Below are 19132 nucleotides of genomic sequence, written 5' to 3'. Positions count from 1 at the left end.
ATCAAAACCACAGTACTGCCTCACGGCCAGTGGGACGGCGAGTCTCAAAACAAACAAACAAACAAACAAACAAACAAACAAAACCGGAAAATAACAAGTGTCATGAGGATGTGAAGAAACTGGAACCCTGTTCGTTGCTGATAAGAACGCAAAACGGTGCGGGGGCGCCTGGGTGGCTTAGGTGAGCAGTTGAGCGTCTGACTCTTGATTTCGGCTCAGGCCACGATCTCACGGTTTGTGGGTTCGAGCCCCGTGTCGGGCTCTGCACTGACAGTGCGGAGCCTGCGTGGGATTCTCTCTCTCCCCGTCTGCCCCTCCCCTGCTTGCACCTGCACACACGCTCTCTCTCAAAATAAACTTAAAGAAAGAAGAATGCTTGGGGCGCCTGGGTGGCTTGGTCGGTTAAGCGTCCGACTTCGGCTCAGGTCACGATCTCGAAGTCCGTGAGTTCGAGCCCCGCTTCCGGCTCTGTGCTGACAGCTCAGAGCCTGGAGCCTGTTTCACATTCTGTGTTTCCCTCTCTCTCTGCCCCTCCCCTGTTCATGCTCTGTCTCTCTCTGTCTCAAAAATAAATAAACGTTAAAAAAAAAAATTAAAAAAAAAAAGAGAGAAGAATGTAAAATGGTGCAGCCACTGTGGAAAAGAGTCCGATAGTTCCTCAAAAGAATTAAAAATAGAGCTACTATATGATTCAGCAATTCCACTTCTGGGTCTGTACTCAACAGAACGGGAAGCAGGGGACCAAACAGATACATACACATCGTGTTCACAGCAGCATTTTTCACAACAGAGATAAGGTGGAAAGAACCCAAGTGCCCGACCACAGAGGAGCAGTTACGCAAGACACGGTGTCTTCATACGATGGACTATTATTCAGCCTCAAACAGGAAGGAGATTCTGACACGTGTTACACAGATGAACTCGACGCTACGGAAACAGGCCAGTCACGAGGACAGATGCGGGGTGTCCACTTATACGAGGCCCGGCAGCAGCGAAACGCATAGAGACGACGGCGACAGCAGGGGCGGGGGCGGGGGCGCTGTTTAACGGGGACAGAGTTTCAGTTTCACAGGATGAAGAGTTCTGGGACATGGACGGTGTGACAGCCGCACAGCGGTGTGGACGTGGGGACGTACTTTGTACCAATTTTAATACACTTACAAACGGTTACCATGTAAATTTTAAGTTATGTGTACAAATTGCACCACGATTAAACATTTCTAAAGAGAAAGAACTTTCCAACAAAGCAATTTCTTGGTCTGAATCCAGTGGTTGAGCGAAGAGGTGTGCGTCCGAAGCATTTCCCGCACACGGGGCTGTGCACAGCTCTCTCCCCTCGCAAAGGCTCCGGGGCCCCGGTCAGGTTCAGCACTCGGAAGATGAGCGTGTTTGGGCTCCAAGTGTGTACAAATCGAACCGTGGACAGGTCACCACAATCTAGCCTGAGGGATGTCCCAATGGATTTAAAAGGTCCCCCTAAGTAAGAGAGAGGACTCAGGCCTCCCTCCCCACCCAAGTCTTTGCGGGAAATAGGCTTTGGGAAGAGGGTCCGGCAGAAACCCGCCTGCTGCCCCCGACGGACGGGTGATGGGAAAAGGGCCGGCGAAGATCTGAGCCTGCACCGGACGTTAAGCGCATCCAACTAGGAACAGCCCACGGCGACTCGTCCGGCTCCCCCGGGACACGAAAGGCACGGGCCTCATGTGGCAAAGCAGGGGGGAAGCGGGAACGCCGCGTCTCTTCCGGGGGAAGAACACCGACCTCTGTGTGCGAGCCTTCCCCCCGGGGCTGCGGTGCGAGGATGTGCCAGCCAGGTGGGCCTGGGCAATCGCCTTTTTCCCCTCATTTCTACCTTTTCCTCTTTATCCACATGTCTTCAATAAACGGGTACTGTATTCCCGTTTTTGTTTTACTTGCCTGGAATTTAAGAACGACTCATTTGTTTCGATTGTGCTTCTGTGCTTCAGCCAGAAGCCCGTGTGGAAGCCGTTCTATGATGGAAACACTGCGCACAATGGAGTGGGCTGCTGCAGTGGGTAGTGAGCTCTCCACCTCTGGAAGCACTCAACCAGAGGCTGGACGGCCTCTCTACGCACTGCGATCTGAGAAGTTCCTGCGCTGGCTCTGGGTCTGCTGAATCCTAATCGTTCACAGCAAGGAACCAAGATGTCTCAAGACACCTCAAATCGTTTCCTCGGGAAAAAGGCAAGGCAGCTGTGTTGGCCTGCTGCTCGGAGTTCGGGAGGCACCAGCAGAACGAGGAGCATCAGGCCAAGCAGCTTCCTCTGCAAAAGCAGGACTGGAGATGGCAAGTGGGGGACAAGGGCCACTGTTCCCAGAAGCCCTGCTTTGCTTCTTCGCCGTGAGAGCGCACTAACTTGATGAAAATTTCGGAAGTAAAGACAAGACACTGGGGGCACCTGGGTGGCCCAGTGGTTGAGCGTCCAACTCTTGATGTCGGCTCAGGTCGTGATCCCAGTGTCATGAGTTCCAGCCCCACGTCCTGCTCTGTACTGATAGTGCGGAGCCTGCTCCGAGTCTGTGTCTCCCTCTCTCTGCTTCTCCCCCACTCTCTCTCTCTCTCTCTCTCTCTCTCTCTCTCTCTCAAAAGAAATAAACACTTAAAAAAACATTAACCATGCAGTTACTACACAATACGTCTCCAAAAGTATTTAATGTGAGAATGCTCACAGTATCCTCCCCCCACTCACACACATATTTAAGGAAAGGAAAGAAACCTATGAAAATGTTCTCTCTCACTGGTTTTCTCTCGGTGGCAAAAATACTGATGATAATTTTTCTCATATTTTTGCAGAATTTTTCATGTTCTATCACAACCACAGTAATGTCAATCATTCCCCAAAGGCAATTATTTTTACCTGTAACATCTTTTTTTTAATGTTTATTTTTTTTTTAACGTTTATTTATTTTTGAGAGAGAGGGAGACAGAGCATGAACGGGGAGGGTCCGAGAGAGGGAGGCATAGAATCTGAAACAGGCTCCAGGCTCTGGGCTGTCAGCACAGAGCCTGACGTGGGGCTCAAACCCACAAACTGTGAGATCATGACCTGAGCCGAAGTGGGACACTTAACTGACTGAGCCACCCAGGTGCCCCCTGATGTTTGTTTATTTTTAAGAGGGAGGGAGAGAGACAAAGCATGAGCTGGGGAGGGGCAGAGAGAGAGGGAGGCACAGAATCTGAAATGGGCTCCAGGCTCTGAGCTGTCAGCACAGAGCCTGACGCGGGGCTCGATCTCACGGACCGCGAGATCGTGACCTGAGCCGAAGTTGGTTGCTCAACTGACTGAGCCACCCAGGCACCCCTGCCTTTAACATCTTTTTAAAAATAGGAAATATTAGTAACTGTGGTTCACTAAATACAGCTACAGATTCTCTGAGGCGCCCCAGCTGTGGAGCGATACCCCCCCCCCCCCCACCGCCACCACCTGCGTCCCAGTGGCCGCAGGACAGCAGCACGCGTCGCCAGGGACCCACAGGCAGCACAGGAGAGGCCAGGCTGGCCTCTCTCCAAAGTGGCTGCTGTTTCAGCACTGGTTTTGGGCTGACTTTGCTAAGACCGGGGTACCCGCCCAAACCCCACTCGGTACCTGTCCACGGGGCGCCCGCGGCCTCCGGGCTCCACGCGCTCCAGGAGCCGTGCCCAAACTCCTCCCGGGCCCGGACCTGCACCCTGTGCCTCGCGCCTCTCCAGGCGTCGTGGATGATGCAGTGATGCTGGAGCTCCTTGACCTGGGGTGGGGGGAGGGGGCTCGGGTCGGCAGCTCCCCGGGGACAGCGTGCCCTCGGCGCCCCGCGCCCCGGCTGCACCGGCTCAGGCCCCGTGAGCGACTTGGCCGCGCCGTCACCCCTGCGGCCCAGAGCGGGCCAGGCCCCCCGCCCCTGCAGGCAGAAGCTGTATGTCGTGCCCACAGAAGCCCTCCTGTCATACCCACGGCACACCTGCCTCCCCGGGTCACACTCATCCTCCCACACAGAGCCTCGAAGAGGAGGGCCCCATGCCATCATTCCTGCCTGACAGACGGGACGACGGAGGCTCAGAACGGTTCAGGGACTCACCCACAGCCACTCGGGCGGCAACTCACAAAGCAGGACCCGGAGCCGTGTTGTTCTTTCCAGCACCTTCCCACTGCCCCCGAGGAACCAGTGCCCTTCTCCGTCCAGAAGTCGAAGGAGAACTTACCATCCACGTTGTGAACGTCTTCGACCGCTCGGCCCGGTATCGGAGCTCAAACTGCAGCCTGTAGAAGTAGGAGTTCCAGGACGGGGGGTCCCGCCAGGTGACCCTGAGCCAGCGGGGGTTTCCGGGCACAGCAGTGACGGTGACATTGACAGGTGGGTCAGGCTGCACTGTGGGGAAAGAGCAGGCACGCTCGAGCCGAGCCGGGGAGCAGGCAGCAGCCCAGCCCAGCCCCCTGTCCCCCCCCCCCCCCCCCAGCCCCCTTCCCCTCTGGCAAGTAAGGGCCCAGAGGCACCAGCTCAGCAGACCCCACAGCCAGCCCCTCCCTGCCCCCCACGAAGTCTCGAGTGGCCCTCGGTCAGAGGGGACAGAGGCAGCTGAGGGCGGGGGTCCCAAAGAGCCTACTCACAGATTCCGTAGCCCTCAAACGTTTGGGGACGGCTGGACTTGCTCCCAGCAGCGTTGCTGACGCACAGGGACACCACGTACAAGGAGTTGTCCCCCTCAGGGACTGCCAGCTGGCAGGAGAAGGTCTGCGGCCCCGGAAAGTACTGGCACGGCTCCTCCGAGTCTCCCATGGGGCTGGTCCCGCTGCACACAGGACGCGCAGCCTCACCACCAGCTCCTGCCCCTGCCCCTTCCGGGAGCGGGGCGGGCAGCCGGGCACACCGCCTCCTGCAGGCCGAGTGCTCTTGACCCTTCCCCCCCTCCCCCTCCCCTCAGGGGACCAGGACAGCCTTCACGGTCAGTGCGGGGATCAAGGCCAGGCCCGATCGCGATCACTATGACCATCACGAGGAGGGAGAGAGTTTCTGGCAGGCTGACGAAATACTCACATATTCGAGGTGAGTCAGATCGGGGCCTACCTGGCTCGGAGGCCTGAGACTTCCCCACTTACGACATGTGTGGGCATGCAAGGCCCCAGCAGCCACTCGCCCTGCCTCAGGGGGACAGATCACTGCTGATTCAGGTTTAGACCCCCGGCCCAGGGCAAATTCTCTCCTTCTGGGAAACCTGCTCCTGCGTTCCCAGTGGGAGTCATCGCCTCTTTCCCTCCAACACCATCCTACCTCCATCCGGGGTGGGGGTGGAGGGGTGGGGCTCTAGTAAGCGCCTAGCCCAAGGCTCTTGCTGACCTCACCCAGCACTCGAGGGAAGGACCGGGGACCGGGGAGACAGAACAGGGGGTGAGGGTGTCCCCACGTGCACGTGCCTCTTCCCAGGGGCCCGTGTGATCCCCCCAGGCGCAGGGCCCTGTGGCGGCTCCCCTCCCCCTTGGTCACTTCAGGAGGGGGCCCAGGTGCCAGCAGCTGCTGGAGGGAAGCATGAGCCCCCACGCAAAGTCCGCCAGCTCAAGCGTCACCTGGGTCAGCCCTCTGCCCCGAGCAGGCTGCGCACGAACACCTGCCAGGACCCACACTGTCACCCGAACGACCCGGCTGTAGGTTCCAGATGGTCCCGATTCTCCCTATGGGCCGCGGTGCCTCTGCAGACAGGCAGTCTACACAGCTCTACGTGGAGCCCGAAGCATTAATATTAGCACGCGACACTGTGCCGACAGACCCGGCAGAGACCAGTCCCCCGGTGCAGTCACTGCTTGGATTTCCTGACGCTCTGAAAACTCAGCTCAGACTCCCTTGCAAACGCCCGGAGCAAGGGCTGAGGCTCTGGGACCGAGAGCGACTAACCACAGGGTCATCTTCCACCTCCTGCCCCAGCCCCGCTACCCCGGGCCCCAGCCTACTCCTCTCCAGGCCTTTCTAGTGGAAGGAGCCTGATAAAGGCTCCCAGTCAAGGCCGATAAGGAGCCGATAAGGAGCCGGCCGGCCGCTCTCCCGGCATTGGGACATCTCTCCCTGGGGGCAACGCCCAAGATCTGGCATTTTGAATAAAACCAGACAGGCTGGGATGTGATTCCTAGGAGAGCAACTACCAGCAAGATGGCCTCAAACAAGTTAATCAGTCTCTCAACCTCAGCTTCTCCATCTGCTAAACAAGGAAAATGACCCCCGCTGGTGGCGTGGCTGGAAGCGCAGCCCTGCCCCGCCCCGGCCAGTTCCCCGCTCCCTCCTCCCCACCCAAAGGATGACTTTGCATTGACGACAAGGATGTCTGGGAACTGCTGGCCGCCAGTGCCCCCCCGCGGGGCTGCTGTGGTGGGGGGGGGGTGCGCAGTGAGGATGCAGACACACACCCCGACCCAGATACTCACAACTTCCTCACCAGAAGCGTGGCCCTGGTCGTCCCGGAGGGGGGGCTCCGAGGACCCCACTCACAGGCCACCTTGCTGAGGGGGCTCTTCCGGAAGCAGGTGATCTGGGGCTCCTCGGGAGGGGCTGAAGGGAAAGGGTGGCCAGTGTGAGGGGGGCACGGCCCTGAGGCCAAACAGCCCCCCCACACACACTCACTCATTCAATCTCTGCAACAACTCCAAGTAAGTAAAAAATTAACCACATTTGGGGCGCCCGGGTGGCTCATTCGGGTGAAGTGTCTGACATCAGCTCAGGTTATGATCTTGGATCTCGCTGTTTGTGACTTCGAGCCCCGCGTCGGGCTCTGTGCTGACAGCTCAGAGCCTGGAGCCTGCTTCGGATTCTGTGTCTCCCTCTCTCTCTGCTTCTCCCTCGCTCACTCTCTCTCTCTCTCTCTCTCTCCCAAAAATAAATAAATATTAAAAAAAATTAAAAAGGGGCGCCTGGGTGGCTCAGTCGGTTGAGCGTCTGACTTCAGCTCAGGTCATGATCTCATGGTTTGTGGGTTTGAGCCCCACATCGGGCTCTGTGCTGACAGCCTGGAGCCTGGAGCCTGCTTTGGATTCTGTCTCTCTCTCTCTCTCTCTCTCTCTCTCTGCCCCTCCCCCCCCTCAAAAATAAATAAAAAACATTAAAAATCTTTAAAAAATTAACCACATTTGCCAGCGAGGACACCGAGGGGACAGAAGTGAAGCCGTGAAGGAGGAGCACTCCAGGCCTCCGGCTGTCAACCCGGCCTCGGGCAGCAGGGTGGGGTCCCTGTCAGCCACGCGCCCCCACCCACGAGGAGCCTCCTCCAGTCTCACTGCTGGCAGATGTCAGTGGGTCTTCCCCTGTAGGTGTCGGGCCAAAGAAATAACAGCAGTTGGAAGGGACAGCTGGGGCGCTCTGAGCACACAACTGACCTTCCACCAGCAAAGGCACAGTTCCAGCCAGGCTGCCATCGTCACGGTAACAGGAGTAGTTTCCAGAGTCGCTGAGCTGCACCGACCTCAGAAGAAGCCTCCCTCCCACGCCAGCACCCCGTTCCTGCTGTGAGCCTGGGACCCGATTCCTCAGCAGCCAGTGAATCGTGGCACTGTCTCTAGGCTCCTCGCCCGGGCAGGTCAGGGTCACGTTGGCCCCAGGCCGGGCGGTCACCACATCACTCAGCACCTCTGGGGACAGAGAGGACACCCCGTAAGCCCACAGCAACCAGGAAGGACTCTGCTTCTGACCCGAGAAGCCACAGGAGTCAGAACTGCCCACCTGTTGAGACCGCCCGCCGGCCGGCACCCCGGGCCACAGCTACCTCGGCCCAATTAGGGCAACGGCCTCCCACCCCCCCACCCCCCGAAGCCGCCCCGGCCCCCGACTCCTTCGATTAGAAAACCCATCAAGGCTTGGTGTTGTCCCGGTGTGAGTCCCCAGCGTGAGGCTGGGCGCACAGGGACTTCTGCCTCCTGGTCCCCCCCCCCCCAACACTCCCCGCGCGACTTCCTGTGTCAGGTCTCAGCCTGACTATCCCCTCCCTGAGGCCGTCCCTCAGCCCCCAGCTGGACTAGCCCCCCCGGTTGCTGTCTCCCTCACGCTATCTCCCATCCCACACTGAGGGCGGCGGGTCCTTTCCAGGGTTTTCTATGTCGCAGCGTGGCTCTCGACTTTCTCACGTGCAGCGCTGGGTCATTTGCCCAAGACTCCCCCCGAGAGGTACTCGGACGTGTCACACGTGTCCTTTCGCTTCAGGACTGAACACACAGTCCAGTGTGTTTAAGCCGAAGGTCCCCTGATGGGCATGTCCGGTCCACATGATGACTTGCACGTGCGCCCGAATGAGGTTATGCTTAGAAGACCAGACCCACCCAACACTTTTTTTTTTTAAGACTTACTTCATTTTTAAGTAATCTCTACACCAAAGTGGGGCTTGAACTCATGGCCCTGAGATCAAGGGTCACATGCTCCAACCAGGCAGCCAAGTTCATTTTTTTATTTTTAAGATTTTATTTTTACCACTCAACACTTTTCATCACCACATCCACAGTTCTACTTTTCCGTTTTCCACCGACAACGCGGCTCTGGGGATAAAACTTCACACGGACGTCAAGCTCACGCACAAATTGCCAGCACTGTGGGAAGGAGGACGAGACCCTGCCACGCAGACTGCCTGCTGGTGTGCGTGGTGCTTACAGTGCCCTACAGACAGGAGGCCGCGTGCGGGTCCAGGTGGAGGTCAAGGGCTCACGCTTTCACTGGCACCTTCACAGGACACTGTCCCCATCCCCAACCATGACTGCGAGACGGTGAGCTCCTGCTAGCACTCATCAAAGAACTTGGTAGGTGCTTAGTAAATGCTTAATGTAGGGTGCCTGCGAGGCACCCTCGGGCACAGGGGCTCCCCCCCCCCCCCCCCGTGCTGCGTTCCCACGTGCCCCGGGAAGCCCCTTGCTGGGCAGCGGGGAGCCTGGAACAACCAGGAGACGCTGTGGAGCCGGAGGGAGCCCCCTTCTGCACTTGCCGGCTCTGGGGGTCACCTCCCCACCGCCCCCCCCCCCCCCCCCCCGCCCACGGAAGCTCCTGCCGCGTGTGGGACCAGCCTGAACGACAGGCTGTTCCTTCCCCGCTCGCTCTAACAATGGCAAAGCACTGGCAAGCTCAGAGAAATAGCAAATAAATAGGCTTTTCTTCTCGTCCACAAAAACAGAGCTCTGGGAACAGCGTGAGGGCCTCCCTCTGACAAGGAGCTTGAGTGATGGTTTTCTGAACCTTTAAAACTGAGTCACTGTTTTTGTTTTTTTTTTTTTTTAATGAGGGTGATTAATCATAAACCAGCTATTGGCAACTATTGCTTGTTCCAGTCCTTCTTCAAAAGATGTCTCTTCTAGGGGCACGTGGCTGGCTCAGTAGGTACAGCCTGCGACTCTTGATCTCAAGGCCGAGGGTTCAAGCCCCACGCTGGGCAGAGCCTACTGAAAAAAAACTGTGCGAGGTACATTTCTTGCAGAACCTGTGAACAGCACTGTGTTAACTATGCTTCTGAAAGCAGTACGCACTGGACGGACAGACAGACAAGAAAGACCGACAGGAAACAAACATGCTGAAGCCAACCCAGCCACCCACTCGGCCCCACGCCTGACGAGGCTCTGAGCCGGGCCGTGGCACCGCGTGGCCGAGCGAGAGCCTCGGGGCCCCTGGCCTCCTGCCACGTCCGCCCAGCCCTCCAGAGACTGAGACTAGAGTGATCTCCTCCCATCTTCCTGTACTTTGGGGATTTTCTACGAGCCGCGTCACTCTCAGAATGAACGTGTGCAGGTGCTTAAGACAAAGAAGCTACAAAGCCTGGGTCTGTCCAAGTCATTCAGCCTCAGGAGGAGGGAAGGTGGGGCAGAGAACAAGGGGACAGGGGACAGGAAAGGGTGACAGTGGGCTCCTTCAGGTGGGGGAGAGTGCGTTCCCCGGCCCTCGGGCCCTGTGCTCCCTCACTGCCCTGGGGCCCTCAGCCCCGCTGGCCCCATCCCCTGGGCCACTCAAGGTCATGGTCCCTCCCCGTGTGCCTCTGTCTGTCTGCTCCCTGGAGCAGCCAGGAACCCCCCCTCCCGAAGCAAGTCTCCCTGAGAGGGAAGGGCCAAAGGAAGGAGACACAGCGGGTGAGCAGACTGCCCCCGAGAGTCCCTTCTTGTTCAGTCGCTCCCCCCACCCCCCGGCGATGGGGCGCCAGGCGGAGCTGACCCTGCGCACCGACACCGAACAGGCAGCACCCCTGTAGCACCTGCCAGCTGTGTGGGGCCAGGGCCCGCCCTCCTGAAGAACTCAGGATGGCTGTGCCCGTCCTGTGCCAGGCCAGAAGTGCTCAGGGAGCACCCACAGCAAACACCTACTATGCACCAAGCCTCCTCTTTGCCCACACTGCCATCCTCGAACCCCACACAAAACCCTGCAGGGAACCTACAACGGCTTGTAATACAGGCCGCCCTGACATAAACATCAGGATGTGTGGAGGGATCCAGGGAGGGGGAGGGGACACTGAGTGGGGGGGTCTGACCAGTGGAGCCGCAGGGAGGGGCGTCCCATCAGGACGCAACAGCTGGAAAAGGCACCAAACAGAAAGGCCACAGAGGGCAGCAGCTGGGGTCCTCAGGGGCCGAGACAGAAGTCAGGAGAGCAGGAGACTCCAGCCCCAGCCCCTGACGGGAGCCAGCCCTGTCTTTCCTTCTGTGTATCCTCCAATCACCTGGAGAACAAACCAGCTGTCCCCCCCCTCCCCTCTGGCTCCACCAGGACGTGCCACAGAGTCAGGGGAGGGGAGGCGGGCAGTCCAGGGCCGGGAGCTTTCTTCCTTCTTCTCACGCCTAGTGTCAGACGCACGACAGCACCCTGCTCCCCAGCTTCCTGTGAAGGAAAGGGTCCCGCAGAGGCCATAAGACGTCACCGGGGCCCAAGATCTGAAGAGTGTCCTCTCCCAAAAACAAGCTCCAACATCTCCTCCCCAAATGCCAGGCACTTGTGGGCCGACGGGGGCAGCCCGGCGTGGAGGGGACAGGAGGCCCGAGCCCATCCCTGGTCTCATCAACAACTCACAGGCCTCCGGCCAAGCCCCAGTCTCTGTCTGTGAAGTCCGAAGGTCCCTCCCTACTGCCCCCACTCCTGCCTCTGGCATCTTACCACGTGGGGTCGTCAGCTCTCGGAGGTCAGGAAGCACGTCTATTATCTGTCTCAGCTTGAAAACACACAATTGATAGATTTATTATTTAATAGCTGATGACTTTGCTTTGGACAGGGATGTAGCCGGACCCCCGTGCCCTTAGACAAATGCTTGTCTTCTCCCCGCGAAGCCCTAAGGGAGGGGGTCTACAGCCTCCCTGCCTCCCCTTCCTCAAGAGGAAGAGAGCTGAGGCCCTATAGCCCCACGCAAGCCCACTCCCCGGGGCACTGGAGCCCCCTTGGCGGGGGGCGGGGGGGGGGGCTCTACGGCACAGCTCCGGGAAGCGGGGAGGAGCCCCATTCCAGACCTAAGGTCAGGTGCCAGAAACCGAGACAGCTTTGCTGTTTTTCTACTTTTTTTTTCCCTCCTCAAGTAAACTTGCAAATGTCAATAATCAGAAAAACATGCCCACGGAGATAAATTTCTCAACTCTGTTGCAGCTCGCGGCCGCTCTTGCCAGCAAAAACAGGCTCGCTTCCCCGCCCCACTTATGCAAGCGGTGAACCGGCTCCCCAGCGCACGGCCGCGGAGGACCCAGGCTTAGTGCACGCCTGCGAATCTCACCCCTGCTTTCTGAGCAGGGACTCGGGTCTGGCTGACCAGCCGGCTGGCACCACAGGACGGACTCCAGCCTCTCTGGCTGCAGAGGCCCAGGGTCTCAGAAGGGGTCATGGAGAAACCAGGTCCCTTCTCGGCAATAAAGGCCTTGAACTGGAAGGGAGCGGCTGCTGCGAAGTCTCCAGAGGAACGTGGGTACCTGTGTCCAGAAGCGGAATTCAGTCCCGGGGAGCCCAGAAGACGTCCCCAGCGCTCTCCGTCTACCAGCTGGAACACACGTCCTGGTCTCCACGTGACAATCGTAACGCTCACCACCGATCGTGAGCTCAGCGGCTCACCCACGAGCCTGCTGCTCCTCGCGATCACCTCGCTGGGAAGGCAAAGCCCGTCCCATATCACGGCTGAGGTGACACAAGTTCAGGGAAGTTCAGGAACTTGCCCAATTCGCACAGCTATCGAGGGCAGTATTCTGCATCGGCTCCAGGTGTGTCTGGCCACGCGTCTCTCTCCTCCGGGCAGGGGCCTCTCTGGGCTCCCCCCGGCTCCCCCTTCTCCGGGCTGCCTGCCAACCGTCTCTCCCCACTCTTCCCGTGCCTTTCCACCCATCACGGAGGCTGGTGGAGGGGAGCCCTGGGTGTGAGGGACCTGAGGGCAGCAGGCCCCCTCGGCAGAGCCCCCCACCGGAGTAGTGGGTCCAGGGCTCTTACAGGAGTCAGGGGCCAAGCACCCTGACCGTCCCCCGGGGCAGCAGCTTGTGAGACCCTCCACGCACGCACACGCGCGCGCGCGCGCACACACACACACTCCTGCTCTCACAGGGCACCCACTCACCGGCCTAAACTCCCCGGGACGCAGGGAGAGGCCAGCTGCCTTCTCTAGCTCAGCCCCCCACCCCGCCTCTTCCCCTGCCCGCGGCCGCACCCCTCCTCTCTCGTTTGCAGTGCTGTACCTGCTTGTATTTGCCTTGTATCTGGCAGAGCCCTGTGTACCTTGGCTCCGCACTGTGACCACACCCTGCGCGGGGAGAGGAGGCTCCTCAGGACCCACACAGAGGTGCTGCTGGATGCCTGGCCCGCGGATCAGCACCCGGACCAAGTCCTCCAGAGACAAGCCCAGGACCCTGCCCCGGCGGCCTCGGAGGGAATGTGCTGGCCCAGGTCTGGCCCGGTCACCTCTCAGAGATTAGCACCCAATTAGAGGAAAAGATACGGAAGGGCCGCCCCTCAGGCCAACTGGGGCCAGGTGCCCACGGGCAGCAGCAGCGTGGGGGGGACTGGACCCTGCCATCCGCCCCCCCCCATCGTGTCCACCCCTCGGCCGGCCCGGAGCACAGCCAGTCCTGTCTTCGAACTCGGCCGGCTCGCGGATGGCACCACCAGGCGCCCCCCAAACGCTGCCCACCGCCCTCCACTCTAGACCTGTGGAACTAACGGTTTGAGGCACCACAGCACGGTTGGGGGGGGGGGCCTGGTCGTGTCTGCTCCTCGTCTGAGGGGCAACCGCAGGGGCACACATCTGTGACAATTCACCAAGCTGCAGGTTTACGCTGAGCACGCTGGTCTGTGCGGGAGGCACGGCCACGCACATATTAATGAAGGCCCCAAGTCAGCTCCCGAGGTCCCACCGCTGCCTGAGCCCGGGCCTACGACCCCTCCCCACGCGGGCGCGCACACGCACCACGCGCCTGCACGCACATGCACCTGTGAGCCACAGCCATCGGTCCAGCTTGCCCCGCGTCCCCAAGAAGGAGGCGGCTCCGAACCGGCAGCAGGCAGCCGCAAAGCCAGGAAGGACCCCGGCCCCCCAGCCCCGCCACGTGCTGAGACAGGAGGACGCGGCATCGTGAATGGCAGTGCTCCCTACACCCATCTCCAAACTCCACGTGACCCTAATAAAAATACCAAGAGGAATGTTTTGGACTGGACACACGGATTCTAGAGTTCAAGGGCAGCCAGAACGATTCTGAGGAAGTGGAGGGAGGAGATGGGAATCAGCCCACCACACCTGCAAGCCACAGTTGTGAGAACAGCAGACACTGGCACTAACGGACTGAAGCATGAAAAAGACTAGAAATGGTTCAGAAATAACAACCCAAACAGCTTAGTCTGCACTAACGAACTGCACACTTTAAAATGGCTAAGATGAGGGGCACCTGGGTGCCTCAGTTGGTTAAGACTCCAGCTCTTGATTTTGGCTCAGCTCATGATCTCACGGTCATGTGATGGAGCCTCACGTGGGGCTCTGCACTGACAGCACAGAGTCTGCTTAGGATTCTCTCTCTCTCAAAATAAATAAATAAACTTTAAAAAATAAAATGGCTAAAATGATAAATTTTATGTGTACTTTTTTTTTATAATTTTAATTTTTTTTTAACGTTGATTTATTTTTGAGACAGAGAGAGACAGAGCATGAACGGGGGACGGTCAGAGAGAGAGGGAGACACAGAATCGGAAACAGGCTCCAGGCTCTGAGCGGTCAGCCCAGAGCCCGACGCGGGGCTCGAACTCACCGACCGCGAGATCGTGACCTGAGCTGAAGTCGGATGCTTAACCGATTGAGCCACCCAGGCGCCCCAAATTTTATGTGTACTTTACCACAATTTTTAAAAAGTAGTTCATGGGGCACTGGATGGCTCAGTCGGTTGAGCGTCTGACTTCAGCTCAGCTCTTCGGCTCAGGTCATGACCTCACAGTTCCTGAGTTCGAGCCCCGTGCCGGGCTCGGAACCTGGGGCCTGCTTCGGATTCTGCGTCTCCCTCTCTCTCTGCCCCTTCCCCACTCACACTCTGTCTCTCTCTCAAAAACAAACATTAAAAAATTTTTTAAAGTAGGATACAAAACCTAGACATCGTAAAAGAGATTGATAAATCTAACTACAGTAAAAATAATCTGCACGGCAAACACCATCTCCCCCCAAAAAGTCAAAAGACAAATGACAAACTGGAGAAAAATATTCATAACTCACATCATAAAGTCCTTAACATATGAAGAGCTCCCATAAACAATAAAAGACCCACAGCCCAATGAACGCGAACACACAGTCCACAGAAACAGACAAGGCAGACGTCTCTCAAACATGAAAACACCTGCACAGTCTCACTCAGATAAAGTGAACGCGAATTAATTCCACACAGACACCATTTTCCACGGAGCAACCAGCTCAGTAACACACTTGGCAAAGGTGCAGGGGTCACAGCCGTTCTCCCCTCGCTGCTGGGGGTAGCTGCTATCCTCTCTCAGAATTACAAACGCACACGCCCCGGGACCCGCGTTCGCCCCGCGAGGAGTCTGCCCTGCGTGTCCCCACACGCCTGCACCAGGAGGGGCGGGGCTCGTCCCTTGCAGCCCTGCAGACAGCAGCACAGCGAGGCCGGCCGTAAGCAGGGGCCTGTGAGAGGGACCCGGCAGATCCACACAATGAAACACCGCAACATTCACGAGCAAGTTCTTGGTCTGAACTCTCTCCTAGTCCACTGGGCGCGGGCTCAGGGGCCAAGCCCCAGCCCCGGCCGTCACTCACAGCCGTGAGCCTCCTCTTAGCCTCTCCATAAAATGGAAACATAAGAACACCTCCTTCAAAGGCCGCGTCGAGGATTACACTAGACGACTGCGGTGAGAACCTCAGCGCTATTTTCCAGATGCACCTGATCTCTCCAGAAACACAAACAGTCGTAAGCACTACACCCGCTGCCCGAGCGTCTCTCCCCTCTTCCGCAGCAAAGTCCTGCTGTGGCCTCCCCTCCTCCCAGCCGGTGCGCTCTCCGGGCCAGAGACACCCATCAAGCCCCACTTCCGGGTGAGAAGTCTCGTCCGCCTCGGCTTCAGGTGCCCTGCCCCGAGTGGGCAGCAGCAGAAGGCCTGGACCACCGGCCCCACGCAGACCAGCTGCCTCTCTTCGGGAAAGCTCGCCGGTAGGGACCACGCTTGCAACGGCGTGGGAGAAAGTGACGCGGACGCCCACGAGGGAGGGGGCGCTGTGCACCGTTCAGTCAGTGAGAGGAGGCAACAGGACCCTCCCTCTGGGCCACAGCGCGCTGTCTCCGCCACACCCACGGCATGGTGTTGCTGAGTCTCTGACGAGGATGCTGTGAAGAGAAGGTGACCTTGGCATCCTTGCACTCCGGGGGCCGGCGGGGGTGGAATCGGCAACACACACGATTTAGTGCAAAGAGCAGGGTTCGGAGTCTCGCCTGCCACTTCCCTGCCGTGTGAGCTCGGGCAGGCTGCTAACCTCTCTGAGCCCTGTTTCCTCCCACCCACTCAAGGGTACTGCTTCAGCAGCTTCTCACCTCTGTCCACTTTTGGTCTGTGCCGCATCACTCCCGTGAGCACGCAAGCGGGCTGACAGTCCGGTCATCTTTCTAGAAATCCTTTTGCTGGATCCCACTCGTCCGGCCGAGGCACACTCCATTTCTTCACCCCCTTTACAGCTAACCTCCTCACAAGAGGAGCCTACGCCCGCTGTTTCCTCACTCCCGTCCGCTCATGAATCCACTCCAGGCTTTCCACCTCCACCCAAGTGCACTACTGTCCCTGCCGTCCTCACGGGGCTTCCAGACGCCAACTCTCCTGGCCGCCCCTGACCTCACTGCTCTCACCGCCTGGGTCTCCTCCTCTGCCAGCCTCACACGCTCGGCCGGGCCTCTCCTCTCCAGCTACACTCGCCCCGCGTGAGGCCGGCCACTCTCAAGGCTGGGTAGAACACGTCTGTTAGAGACTCCCACATTCACGCCTCGAGCCCGGTCCTCGTTCCCAAACCGCAGGTTCCTGCCTCCCATCTCATTGGCGTCCGTCATCGGTTGTCTGATAGACGTCTCCATTCCAGCGCGTCCGAAACCAACCTCCGGATCTCCCCTCCAACGAAACGTGCCGTCCTACGGCCCACTCCACGTGCGCCAGGGGTCCAACCCCGGGGTCCAGCGCCTTCGGCTGCCGTGAGGGGTGGAACCGCGCACACCTCTCTGTGTGACCGTTACTGTAACACATTCGGAGGAGAGACCGAAGGATGCTTCTCAGGAAGGGGACTTGGGAGCTGGAGTGAAACCGAGAGCAGGTGCGGGGGAGGCAGCCTGGATGCAGGGCCTTGGGGCCCCAGAGCAGAGCCAGCAGAGGGCAGGTGAGAGCGGGGGGGGGGGGGGGGGGGGGGGGGCTGCTAGGGGCAGAGACGTCAAGCCTGGACCCGGCACCACCTGGCACCACCTGGCCCTGCCCGGGGCTGCAGACCTCTCTGGATCTCAAGCCCAGAGAGGAAAGCACACAGGTTAATCATCCACAGGAAGCTCCTGGGGCTTGGTGGGGGCGGGGGGGAGGGGGGCTGAGAGCTAAAAGCCTTCCTCCATCACTCCAGGCCTCCAGGTTCTCTTCTAAAGACTCCTGCCACGATGGCAGTTAATGATGCGACATTTAGCACTTCCTGTCCAGCTAGTGTCCCCAGGGAGCCCTCTGCTCCAGGCCCTCAGGATCAGAGAGCATCACAGCGCTAAAGAGGACGGACTTTCCCTGCCAAACTGGTGTCTAAGGGATCCCTGAATGCCTTCGTATTCCCTTCAGGCCCTCATCCAAATACCCTCCTCTCCGTGAGAACTTCCCTGGCCTTCCCTCAGAAAGGTCCACGCTATAGGCCCCTATATCTACACACAGTTCCAACCCCCTCTTACTCTTCCTCCTTGGCCCTAGTAACCATCATATTATGTATCAAGCTCACATCTCCATAGGATGAAGCCCCAGTGAGCCAGGATTTTTGTCTGTTTTGCTCATTTTAGCATCCACAATTCTGAGAGCAGCATCTGGAACAGACGAGGAGCTCAAAGTACTTCTTTCAAGGGGCGCCTGGGGGGGCTCAGTCGGCTGAGCATCTGACTCCTGGTCTCGTTCGGCTCAGGTCGTGATCTCACGGTTCGTGAGATCAGCCCCAGGTCGGGCTCTGCGCTGGCAGTTCAGAGCCTGCTTGGGATTCTCTCTCTCTGCCCCTCCCCCGCTCTCAAAGTAAGTAAACATTTTTTAAAAGCTTTAAAACTACTTTTCTCAAATGTGTGGATTATTAGCTATATATTCTTCAGCACCTGCTCTGCATTATGGACTGTTCTATACACTCTGCATAATATTTTCTTTCCTCTTTACAACCACCCGCTTAGCTGGTACAATGATTTCTATTTTCTAGGTGAGAACAGTGAGTCTCCAAGAGGCAAATTCACTCACACAAACTCACATCATCTCTACACGGCAGGGCTGGGCAGAGATCTGTCCCCACACCTGAACCATCACCGGTGACGATGGGCTGTGTTCAGGCGGAGAAGAGAAGGTCCAGAGAGGGGTAAAGGAAGAAGCAGCAGAAAGGGTCCGGAAGAAACTGTTTCGTGCTCCACAGCAGCAGCACGTCCCGCAGAACTTTCTGCCGTGATGGACGTGCTCTGTGTGCAAGACGTCAGCCACTACTCACAGGTACCACAGAGCACCTGACACGTAGCTAGTCCAACAAAGGAACTACATTGTGTGTGTTATCTTGTTTTTGTTTTTGTTTTTTTGGTGGGGGGGAGGGGAAGCAAGCACACACACGAGCGGGGGAGAGAAGCACAGGGAGAGAGAGAGTGGAGCTTGGTCCCAGGACCCTGGGATCATGACCTGAGCCAAAATCAAGAGTTGGCAAAAACAGAAACAAAAAGAACCAGAAAAAGAGTCGGACACTCAACTGACTGACTGAGCCACCCAGGCACCCCAAGGAACTACATTTTTACTGGACTCCATTGTAATTAATTAATTTAGTTTATTTTTTTATGTTTATTTATTTTTGAAAGAGAGAGGGACAGAGCGTGAGCAGGGTAGGGGCAGAGAGAGAGGGAGACAGAGAATCTGAAGCAGGCTCTAGGCTCCCAGCTGTCAGCACAGAGCCCGACACAGGGTTCAAACCCACAAACTTCGAGATCATGACCTGAGCCTAAGTCAGATACTCAGCTCAACCAACTGAGCCCCCAGGCAGCTTCAGTGTAACTGATGTAAATATAAATAGACACACCTGGTAAGTGGCTGCAGGACAGGGGAAGGAGGGGAGAGGGGAAGGGGGCGCATATCTACAGCAGTGAGCTCCCCGCCCCGGGCTGCTCCCGGTTTGGTTTACCCACCTGCACCTGCTGCCTGGGGTCCCCTCGCCCCTCAAGGAGCTTCCTCTCTGCACCCTCCCCCACCCCAGACAATCTGTCTTTGGGAAGTTGGTACCAAAGGCCTTTAGGCAGCTGGATTTTCTCAGCCTCTCTCTGGGATTTACTTTTGGCCATTTTCAAGCTCCTTTTAGGGTGGAGTCTGGGTAGCTGGTCCCACACAGGCCCCACAGGGCTTTACGCGGACTCAGCGTCTGCTGCGACGAATAAACAAGGGCAGAGGGAAAGCGGGGAGAGATTTCTGGCAACTAGAAGCCTGGCTTCAGCTCCTCAAGCACACCCTTCCGTGGGTC

General features: G+C 58.0%; 1 protein-coding gene across 1 annotated transcript in view; it reads right to left on the bottom strand.

Moving 5' to 3' along the window:
• IL6R (interleukin 6 receptor) overlaps window positions 1-19132 on the bottom strand; it is a 40857-nt gene that overhangs the window by 18024 nt on the left and 3701 nt on the right. The window contains exons 4-8 of the mRNA XM_086694556.1: window positions 7356-7607; window positions 6411-6534; window positions 4608-4789; window positions 4202-4368; window positions 3609-3750 (exon numbers count right to left, since the gene is read on the bottom strand). Coding sequence (XP_086550682.1) covers window positions 3609-3750; window positions 4202-4368; window positions 4608-4789; window positions 6411-6534; window positions 7356-7607 — 867 coding nt within the window. The remainder of the gene's footprint in view (window positions 1-3608; window positions 3751-4201; window positions 4369-4607; window positions 4790-6410; window positions 6535-7355; window positions 7608-19132) is intronic.

Source organism: Puma concolor, chromosome E4 (genome assembly GCF_028749965.1).
Source record: "Puma concolor isolate L17-30 chromosome E4, mPumCon1.1.hap2, whole genome shotgun sequence".
NCBI lineage: Eukaryota > Metazoa > Chordata > Mammalia > Carnivora > Felidae > Puma > Puma concolor.
Note: the sequence above shows the minus strand (reverse complement) of the source record. Positions and strands in the feature narration are given on the sequence as shown.